Source organism: Corvus brachyrhynchos, unplaced genomic scaffold, assembly GCF_000691975.1.
Source record: "Corvus brachyrhynchos isolate BGI_N302 unplaced genomic scaffold, ASM69197v1 scaffold58, whole genome shotgun sequence".
Lineage (NCBI taxonomy): Eukaryota > Metazoa > Chordata > Aves > Passeriformes > Corvidae > Corvus > Corvus brachyrhynchos.
In genome coordinates, this window is record NW_008239539.1 from 18771 (window position 1) to 30012 (window position 11242).

The window sequence follows — 11242 nt, forward strand, 5'->3', positions numbered from 1 at the left end:
CTTTCCCTTGGAACAGTTATGCAATTACCTGGCTTTGCTCTGGAGAGACATCTTTGCCACTATGTTTTGCTTTTAGTATCGATCTCTTGATGTCTAGTTTGGTTGCTTTGTCTTCTGCTCTACTCCTGGGGGAGAGATTTCTGCCCAAACTGAGGTTTGGTCCTGAAATGTTTCAAACCTGCTGGCTGCATGTATAAATTTGTTGTGTTCTATAACTTCTCTCTCACTGTAGACCAAATGCAATGTCCTGTTACGTTCAGCTTCCAGAGCCAACCTGACCATCCTGTCTTCCTGTGGCAACCAAACCTTGCCCTCACCTTCAGCATCACTACCCTGATGTGATCATGGGCACATCCCAAGGGCCCTTGATCCCCTGGCTTGGAGTGCACCCCCAGTGACACAATGTGCACTCATTTTCTGCAGGTCTGCATGGCCCCATCAAAAAGCCACCCCTGCACATAAGCAGCCTCTCCTACTCTGCTCTGGTAAAGTTCATTTTCGCAAGTGCATTTTGCACAGGGTCCAATTTCTGCAGAGAATATACAGAAACATGAACCTCCAGGTACAGAGCTTGCTCATAAATATCTCCCTGATCACTCCTTTGTGAACTAAAATCCCACTGCAAATCATAATCTACCACTTAAAATGCCTGGACATATGGATGAATCCTAATTATGGGGAAAAAATACATGGACATACAAATAAGCAACATTATTCTTCATATAAATGATACCACATGCACACAGTTTACTCCTTTGCCAGGCAGAAACTGAAAACTACAGACATTTAAATGTTCTAACTTCTGTCCCTAAAAATATATTGATAAGAGAAGGGAAAAAAATGTCTTAAAAAACACAACAAGGAAGTAATATAAATTAATTCATCTGTAGTTAGTGGATCAGGCACTTCCAAAAGCACAGTGGGATATGACAATATATAACTTTATATGAATATGGAAATCAGATGCCTGGGTTATAAAAGAGCGTGTTTGGGTAATGAACCCTTTGACGTTTCTCAGCACTGCTCTGTTTGTTGTGGCCGCTTTTGCTCTGGGGCTGCTTTTATGCCAGGCCACGGTGTCCAGGAATATGGAAAGACTCACAAGCTGCCATTAAGGCTTTGATGTGCAAGAATGCTTCTTTAATTGCAGCAATAAAGAAAGAAGTGGGTTCTGCTTTTTGACTTCTTCTTAAGTGTGCCTGTAGCTTCTTGTAACAACTTAGACATATCAAAGTTAGCCTTAACAAAGAGTACTAAATCATAATTAAACTTTCATCTTAATCCAATCCAACTGTCAATTGTGAGGAAATAATTCTTGTGACTCTAAGACAGAAAAAATTTTAATTCAGGATCAAAAGTAGGATAGCATTACACCTAATTCACTCCCACCATAGGTGGACACATGTAAATAGCTCGTTGGGAATTGCCTTGGGAATATCTTGCTTGTTCAGCCCTGACCTTTTGGACTGCCTCTTCAGGCAACTTAGCCAGTCAGCTCTCCCAGACACGAATCAAGACATGACTCAGACCTGTCACTTCTTTTCATCTCCCTTCCTCTCCACCAGCTGCTGGAAGAATTAAATGCAGATAGCAGATAAGTACAAATCTGCTGGCATCCCAGTCGCACCCAGTTTTTACACAAAGAGCAGTGCTGGATGATTAGTCTGATGCTGTTTGGGACAGCCGGGGGCTGCAGGGACCCTGCTCGTTGCAGGAGGTGCCTGTAGTCTCTGAGTGGCACAGCCCCTCTGTCCCAGCCAGGATGAGCAATGCTGACAACTGATCACAACATCCAGAGCAGCTCCTCTGGAGAGGGCACTCAGGGATGTCTTGTCTACTGCCCAGTGACACTGGACCAAGGAAATTTTCATGGGTGAAGCAACAGTTTATTTTACCACTTTCATTTCTGTCAAGATTACTAAAGGTCTTTTCTACAGTACTGTCAGAAACCATTTTTTGCCTGGTTAGTTCAGGAACAGGGAGAATTTCCTGAGCAGTCTTCTTGTCCTTGCCTAAATGCCCATAAGCAAAGTAGATGAAAGACACACTCCAAGTCACAAGTTAAACAGAAGACCAAGATTTCCTGTGGCATCAATATTCAGGCCACCTTGACATGGACCCCAGGGGTCTGCCCCTTTGCTGAGGGCTTAATTTCTGTAAGAAAATCAGGGCTGTCCCTTGGCAGCATCTCTTAGATGAACAGGACTGTAAGGCCCAGCCTGTGTGCTCAGAGTGCCAAACATCACTGCTGAGCACAAACTGCTTTGGGTCAGAGCTCTGAGAAAAAGATAAAAACTGGGGTGAAAACGGCAAAAGGGAGCCTGAGTCTGGAGTGGAGAGAACACAAACTACTCCCAGGTGAGTAACACAATCTGGGGGAAATATGGAGAGTATTTCCATCCCAGCCCTCTTCTCCAAATAGAAAAATAAAAGCTGTTAAGTGAACTGAGGTAAGGAGAAACTTCCCATTTTGCTGGACAGAGCAGAGACAGGGGAGGTACACTGGGGGCACACAAATAATTCATGTTTACCATGGCAAGAGAACAAGAGAAAGATGAGCTATGCAGAGGTCCATGTCAAGGGAGGAAAATTCCAACCAGAAAAGGACATTTTGAGCCATTTGCACAACAAATGAATTAAGCAAGTGAATTCTGTGGCTCTGTGGTGCTGAGGAAAAGCGAAGAGAAGCTGCCAGGAGGGGTCTAGTCCAAAGTGGCAGGAGAAGCTGGGAAGTCCAGTCCAGTGACAGCTGAAAAGGACAAAATAAACACACGAGGAAGCCTGGGAGGACAGAACTGTAAGAAATGAGAATTTAAATAAAAGCTACAGGGGTTTAAACTGTTGATTTAAATCTAGCATATAACCCCACGTGTTTGATGCTGCTGGTTCCAAATAAACACCCAGACTGAGCTGACCGTGTCCCCATCAGTACCAGAGGATCAAAAAGTAGGACTTCCTATCATTTTAGTGAATGGTGCCTCTGTTTTCCACTAGTGAAAAACAGAGCCTGATTGAAAGATTCCTTTTGCAAAAGCTATCATTACTTTAAATCCTCCGGGTCAAATTCTTTTTGTACACAAGTAAATACCGAGTAATAACAATTCGCACTGATCCTCTAAGAAATGCTAAAGGAAAAGGGGTTACCTATAACCTATGAAGGTAGTTTTTCTCACAACATCAGAGAAAAGTTATTGCTGCAAAAAGGTTTTTAAAGATTCTTGTAGCTACAGCCTGAAAACTACTCTTCTATAGCATTCAAACCCTTCTACGTTATCATTAAAGATAATACCACATAAATACTATTAAATCCAGGCATCTGAACTGACTTCTGCAACATATGTATGATCTTTCCATTTTTATACACAACAAATCTGGTAAACAGAGATTATATAAAGAGAAGTCATTGGAGTATTACAGCATGAGTATAGCACAGAGCAGTTTCCTTCTTTTCAAGTAATCCCAATTTATGCAGCCAGAGGAGTCTAACAATGAAAAAAAACCTGGTTTCTTTTAGGGAAAAAGAAAATTATTTATATTTTAAAATTCTCTGACTGAGCATACTTTACTTTGTGCTCAGTATTTTTAAATGCTTAAAATTCTAAAAGCTCTCTAGCACAAAAGAAATCAAACTCCTGCTTTACTTTGCCTTTTTTCTTTTAATTTACTGTCACCATGTCTGTTCTCAACAGCTCTGCCAGCCTGGAAAACAAGAATGAAGAAGATAAGGAGGAACAGAAATAGAAATATCTATTAGGATTAGGAGTAAAAACAAAATGTAAGAAGTATTTAGGACAAAATTATCCCAGATAACAAAAGTCTTGGATGCCCACCCCTCAGGGAGATAGGCACACAGAGAAACAGAGTGTGCAGGCATTGGTGCTGCAGGCCAGAAAACACAATCCACAGGGCAATAGGTAGAGAAAATTTGTAAGAAAAGAGCTGTAAAGACCTGTATTCACACTTGGAGAAGTGTGATGATTCAGATGCTGGCAGCCACTTGAAAGACAGTCCTGAAGAACAACATCAGCTTTCTTGTGAAGGCTTTTTGTCAAAGTTTCAAGTGCTTTGTTTATTCCTCTTAGCAAGTGGATAACCCTGAGAAACACAGCAGTGCCACAAACACATTACTGAGTAAATGTCCTGCAACATAAAAATAATTGGAGTAATAATTCTGTGGTCCCCTGAATAGCTATCACCTCTATTTCTTGCAGGCAATTAAAACCAAGGAAGGCATGCTGATTATCTGCCTGCAAGATGTAATGCTGAAAGGGCTGGAACAGGGAGAAGTGCTGTGCAATTCCAACAGGACAAGGAGAGGCACGCTGCTAGTGCAGACCACAGGGGGAAAACCTGGCACTGAGGAGGTGGCACTCAGCAGGCACAGGCAGGGGTAGGCAAGGCGAAGGCTCTTGGGTAGGGAAGGATCTGCAGTGCAAAGTTGTTTCACCAAACCTGCAGAGCTGCCATCACAATTGTTCTCACAGAGCCCTGTGAGTTTTCTCACAAAAGTTTTTTGTTAACTTTCTGGTTTTTTTATAACAAAAAATGACCAAAGCCAAGTGAGTGTAGAAATAGTGGGAAATCTCACTAAAGCTGGGCTCAGACATTCAGGACAGGCACCAAAAAGAGCCATAGCAAGTCCTGTGGGGGGGGCATCAGGAAGGCAGGAACAGGTCCTGGAAGCCTCAAGGAGAAACTTCACCTCATTCTTCCTGGACTTCTTCAAGGAGCTGGAGAAACTACCCCCACATGTCACGTCTGCAGGCAGCAAAGCACAGCACAAGCATTGCCTGTGGGCTCCATGAGCACTGCCAGTATGAGCCTGCTTGGCTGCACGGATATTCCCAGGGCTTGCTGGAAACCCACTGCTGGACTGCTCTGAGAGGCCACCAGCATCCCCACGGCCTTTGCAGGATGTCTAAACTAGGCTGGAAGGAAACAAGACTCAGAAGGCACAGAGAGCTTCTTCACCACAGAAAATTGCCTTCATCTACCAAGGAACAGAACGACTGTGTGACAAGTGTGGCCAACCTCAGTGCTGGACACAGGGGCTCATGGGTTCTACCTCCACCACCATCAGGTGCCCTGCTCCTCATGGCGCTCAGTGCTCACCAGAGAGCTGTGAGCAATGTGCAAAGGGGTCGGAAACTCTGTGAGCCAGCTGAACATTGTGAGGGCAATACAATTCTCTTTGGAAATGGGGTATTAAGTATTAAGTGTTCTCTGCTCTCAGCATTGCCATCTGGTGAGTAAAGCCCAGGGTTTGCTCTAATTAGTTCTGTCTACAAACAAGAAAATTTCCTCCAGACCCACTTCAACCAAAACATCTGCAAGCACTGTGTCCGGGAATAAAAGCCTGGGAAAGGGGCTCCACTTGGTGTTATGAAAGATGTGGGTTTCACACATCACACACTTTCAAACCCAAATTCCTCTGGGGCTGCCAGAGCAAGCCTCTGAAGAAAGAGATTTACACCATCATGCCAAAACCAGAATCAGCCCCTGGATTTACTACTCTCTAGCTCAGAGCAGAAATGCTAAAGTACCACTCCATCCCTCCTCCTCCTGGACGAATCTCTACCCTGTGGTACATGAAAAATGCCTTTCACAGCTCCACATAATAAAAATAATAATAATTCTTTTCGGGACTGAGCCGTGACGCCTCCCCCCAGCCCGGCGTGCTGCAGTGGGCTCCGAGCGGTGCCGGGGACGGTGGCAGCGGGTGGCAGCTGTCCCTGCCTCCTCCTGCCGCACGCTGAGCCGCTCCTGCCCATCCTACGGGAGCAGGGGACAGCGAGCCTGGCAGCCTGCAGGTGTCTCCCAGCGGAGGAGGCTGCGGAGCCCCTCGGGAGGATGATGTGTGGTAGCCGAGCAGATGTTCACTCGCCTCTGGTGCTCCTCGGGAGGCAGAGCCGCTCCGGTCCCCTCAGCGCGCTGAAGCTCCGCGGCTGCGAGAGATCGGCCCCGCTGCCGCGCCGGCAGCTGCTCCTTTAACGTACAAAGGCAGGGTTTCAAGTGAAGGGGAAGAATGGGAGTCTGGATGCAGAGCTTCCTTCACCGCTTCAGCAGCAGATTGGAAGAAGCTGAGAGTTTTGATGCCTGGACAACTGGATTCTGAATCGTGAGAAGCTTTGAAACCTCCCCCCCTCCCAAATAAAACAAACCCCTTTGACTTCTTCTCTCAGCAGGAGGGGGAGGGAGGGCGGATTTACCATGAAGACAAATCGAAGATGCAGAGCCCTGCTAGCAGTGAGTCTGAATCTGATGGCTCTCCTCTTCTCTACAACAGCTTTTATCACGACCCACTGGTGTGAGGGCACACAGAGGGTCCCCAAGCCGAGCTGTGGGAAAGAGAAGAAGACAAACTGCCTCAATTACGGCGGGAATGAGACTGCAAATGAGACGAACCAGAATGTGGTTCATTACAGCTGGGAGACGGGAGATGACCGCTTCCTTTTCAGGTATTTCCACACTGGGATCTGGTACTCCTGTGAGGAAAATATCAATGCTGCTGGTAAGTATAAAACAACTTCCTTCCAGCCTGTGTCGCTTTGTGTTTGCCTCAGTGTGATAAGCAACGGGCAAGCCGTTCTGGGCTGTATCTTAGAGCAGATTCGCCCTGCGGAGAGAGGCAGGATTTTAACAGTTCTTTGTTGAAAAGCAACCTGTTTCCTGCGAGAGCAGGGATTTGCTTGTTTACCTGCTGGCTGCTGCAGGGTCTGAGCTCTCCAGCCAGCTGAGCCCCTGAGCAGCAGCGTGTGCCACCCTCCCGGGCACTGCAGCCACAGACTGGGCAGCGCTTCCCCGCCAGCTGCTCCTTGGAGCGCTCGGAAGGCAGCGGCCGTAGTTGTTAAGGAGGTTCTGACATCTGACGGCAATTGTCCCCAGGACAATGGTCTGAATGGCAGGGGGAGCACAAAGGTCACAATTTTTACCAGCTGTAGCCCAGCCTGCCTCTTTTCGGCTATCCCTGAAGTAAATGACCACCCGCGAGCCCTTCCTGGAGTGTATGTTCATCGAATAGAGAAATGCAGTTAAAGGGTACAACTGGGCACAAGAAAGCTCTCTTCTGTTCCCTGCTCAGCCATTTACTTGCTGGGAACCACTCAAAAAGACATCTCTCCAGTTTATCGGGGCATTCATTTCCTCTGCTGTAGCCTGGCACTTCGCAAGAAATAACACACTGGAGGGTGGGTGGCAGGCAGCTGCCTTGGGACCAGTTTAAGTCTCAGCAGATGAAAACTGACAGTCCCTACTCCCAGAGCTGTCTGCTAGAGCTAACATCCACACTCTGCTTTTGAAAGAGCCCTTTTCTAGATTATGTGACGGAAAAATAAAGTTTAAAATGTGACACAGTATGAGATGATGGATTGTGGATATTTGTTCCTCTCTGGGCTGCTCCCATCCCATCCTGCCACTGCCCAAGGAGCAGACTGGGGAGTTGGTCCTTCACTGCTGGGAGAGAGGAACAGTTAACCATGGATGTGCTGTGTCTCTGAGAGCACAGCCCCTCTGGTAATGGGAAGTTTGTGGGATCATGGTAGAATTCTCTCTGAGAATGTACTATTAATTGGGGCAAACCTGGGAAACCTCTCAGCCTGTTTCATCCCAAGGGCTTGTGCATTCTCCCTGGTGTTTTTGAGGAGAGTACTTGCAGAATTAGCTGCTCATTAAAACTCAATTTAATGTTAAAAAAAGGAAAGTTCATGAACTCCAACCTTGGGACTGCAACAGCTCCAGGCTGAAATGAGATCACCAAAGCAACACTCTTGATGTTAGAAAGAAAAACACAGAAAAGAAGATTATTTGTCTTACTGATTTGGGAATCAACTTAGGCCACAGCAGCCTGAGTGATCAGCCTAAGACTCTCTGAGCATCTTAGCTGGGGTTGGCACAATCAAGGATGCCCATATTTCTGGCAGATATTGAAATCTTTCCAAGTCAAGATTTATGTGTGAGATAAGTTGTAACTGTGTGACTCTAGCCCACTCAGAAAAGTGAGTTATCTGTGGGAGAAGAGAAACACAGTGATCTATTCTGTACCGGGTAAACAAAGCTGTGCTGTAGTGGGTGATTTCAGGAGAGAGTTGGAAGCGAGCTTTAAAAAGTTCTGGTGAAAGCAAGAGAGAAGGGGGTTGCTTCTCCCTCCCCACACGCCCACAGCAGCTCTATGAGTGTTTCCTCATTTGAAACACTAACCTGGGGGGAAGTATTCTTCAGTTAGCAGACTAGGAGTGACCAACCTTTGGAAATAACCCAAGCAGGTACAGGGATATTCTGGCTTAGACCGAGAGCTGCCTCTTTCAGATTTACCATGTCTTCTTCTGGTAAGGACGGGAACAATGTAATGGACACGGGTCTAAATTTGTCCCTAATAGTGCCAACATAAAATACTCGACAGCTCTTCACTCAGACTGATGGGTTTGTATTACCAGACTGTCAGAGTGTTGCCATGGCCTTTTGCAGCCCGACTGATGATCATTTCATCTGAGCCGCAGGGCAGCGAGGCACCAGCCAGCCCCAACTCAACAGCACAGGGACTGTGCTCACACATACAGCCCCCATTCAGTATATCTGTGGGGAATCCATCCCAGAGGCTCATCCCACCATCCTCAGCACACCTACTGACCCCAGTTCTGCAGGCATCACAAGTCACACAGTCGTGTGTGTATTAAATAGCATTGTATTAATTCTGTTAAATAGTAGTGTATTAAATTAGTCAAAGTCCCCAGCTCAAATGCACTGTATGCTGCCAGCAGTATCTTTCTTACAGCTTTACCAGCAGCACACTGAAGTGACTGCAGCAGCCTTGCTCCAGGCAAAGTCCCTTCCACAGTCACTTACAGCCTCACACTTTGTCAGCAGAGCATATGGCCAGAGCCCATGGTCAGCACCATTCCCACAGCTCCCACCCCATCCCTGATTCCTCCCTGACTCATTGATGTCTGAATTTAGGCAACATGAGGAGAGACCTCATCACAGTCTACAACTTCCTCGTGAGGGGGAGAGGAGGGTCAGGCACTGATCTCTTCTGTCGTGACCAGTGACAGGGCCCAAGGGAATGGCCTGAAGTTTTATCGGGGAAGGTTTAGGTTGGATATTGGGAAAAAATTCTTCCCCCAGAGGGTGTTTGGGCACTGGAACAGGCTGCCCAGGGAACTGGTCACAGCCCCAAGGCTGCCAGAGCTCCAGGAGTGTCTGCACAGCACCCTCAGGGACAGGGTGGGATTGTTGGGGTGTCTGTGCAGGGCCAGGAGCTGGACTTTGATGATCCTTGTGGCTCCTTTCCCACACAGGGTCTTCTGTGATTCCGTGCTGGATCCCACCAGGCACGTGTGAATGCCAGTAACTCTCTCTGTGATCATGGTACTGCCAAAACTCTCCAGAGCCTCCAAACTTTCACAGCTATGAGCCCCATTCTTCCTCCAGCCACCAGGCTTTTGATTTCTCTCTCCTCCAGCCACACTGTCAAAACTTTCTGCTCCCTGCACTGGTGCAGCTGCAACACAGCAGATCTTGTAGTGCCACCAGGACCAGCTCCCAGCAGGCTGATGCTGCAGGGAACAGGATGCCAGGGCTCCCACTTGGCTGGAGGGGGTGGGACTCACACCTTAAAATGACATTTAGGCAGCAAGGAAACAAAATTTTTGAGTGTCTTCTCCTTCCCCCTGTTTATCTGCAATGTGCATTTAGATTCCAGAGGCTGAGGTGCAAGCAGCATGCCATCCACTTTGTGAAGAGCCCAGCGGAGCGTGCCTGCCTCTTGGTGCCAGTTTCTGGTTTCCACTGACAGCTCTAACAGAGATTGAATGCTGTGATTATTTCTGAAATAATTTGTGAATCTAGAGTTTATTTTTATCCAGCATGTCTAGGACAGCTCAAGAATTCAAAAAGCATTTAGTACCTGAGAAATGTAATTGTGAATCCCCTCTGGGAATAGAGGGACTGGAGCATTTATATTTCATTGGTGGGGGAGTCCTGTAATTATTTAGCACAGTTTCTGACTCAAAAGTGTGCTGAATCCCAGTCTACCAGAAGGAGGACAAGGTTCTCCCTTTCAGAGTGGGTTCAGTGCTTTGGATCCCACACAGGGGGAGGCGTCTTCTGTAGGAGCAACACACTCAGCCTTGGAAGGGGATGAAGATAAAGCTCTGCAGACTGTGCTGGCCATGAGTCCTGTTCTACCCTCACAGGCTGTACTTGGGGCCTCCTCCTGGGCTGTGAACTCCTTGACCATGGCCAGATGTCTCAGAGACAAGCTCACCAGCATTTAATTTCTTATACATGACTTTGAGCATGTATCTTGTTGCACACCCGCAGTCAGGGTCTGTGCTTGGGCACCACAGGGCACCTCACAAGGTACCACACAAGGGGTGCACTGATAGCAGCAGTGGTGAGCCAGCTGGTGGATTCCATGGCTCAGGAACACACATGCCATGAAAAAATTAACCCATGAAGTAGGCAAGGTGGCATATCATATCCTAATAGGGGAGTTTGAGAGCTGGGAAGCAATAACAAGTCAGTCAGTTTTGCTCAACAGTGTGTTTGCTTTGATGTTAATAGAAAAACACCATGAACTCAGACCTTGCTTTAGTTGCCAGTGAACAAACAAGCTCAGTATTGACATCCACAGTCAGAGGGGAAGAGCAGTGCCCAGTTGCCTTTTAAGACTACTGTCCCAATAACCAAGAGCTCACCATGCTCCCTAGAAATCGGGACACCAGGAATGGGTATGCATGGCTTGTTTTGTGGGTTTGGATTGACTTTTTTGGAGGGCAAGGGGTCTGTAGCTCTTTGTGTGCTCTGTACCACCTATTCCTCAGCACTGCTGAAGGAGTAGAGTGGAATTTAGATGGGATGTAAGGATGTGCCAAAATGGGCCAGAAGAGCGGGCATTGAATGCACCTTGAGGAGGAGCCAGAGAAGGAGAGGGGTTTATCCTGCAGAAATGAGTAAATCTGTGACATATAAAGACCAGAACTTGCCCCAGCCTTTCACAGCTCCAGAGTGGTTCTGCAACACCTTTGTCCCCCGCCCCCTGTGATAATCACACATCCCAGTGATTCACCACAGGTGGCTGGCCAGAGAGGGACTGGGGGAAAGCACCTGGTGAGTATATAATTAAAAGCAAGAGGACTTGGGAATTCTTGCTGGATTATGAGAAATACAATATAATTGGCATGACTGAAACCTGGCAGGTTTATTCGCATGACTGGAATGTAAAAATTGCTAGTTATAAATTGTT

At 46.9% G+C, this 11242-nt stretch overlaps 1 protein-coding gene across 3 annotated transcripts in view; it reads left to right on the top strand.

Moving 5' to 3' along the window:
* The first annotated feature begins 3655 nt into the window (after window positions 1-3655).
* Window positions 3656-11242, top strand: part of GSG1L (GSG1 like) — a 56593-nt gene continuing 49006 nt past the window's right edge. For 2 of the 3 annotated variants that reach the window (XM_017741247.1, XM_017741248.1), the window contains exon 1: window positions 3689-6511. In XM_017741247.1, coding sequence (XP_017596736.1) covers window positions 6211-6511 — 301 coding nt within the window. In that variant the 5' untranslated portion in view covers window positions 3689-6210. Of the gene's footprint in view, window positions 6512-11242 lie in introns of all 3 variants that reach the window. The other variant, XR_001864304.1, reaches the window with a different exon arrangement.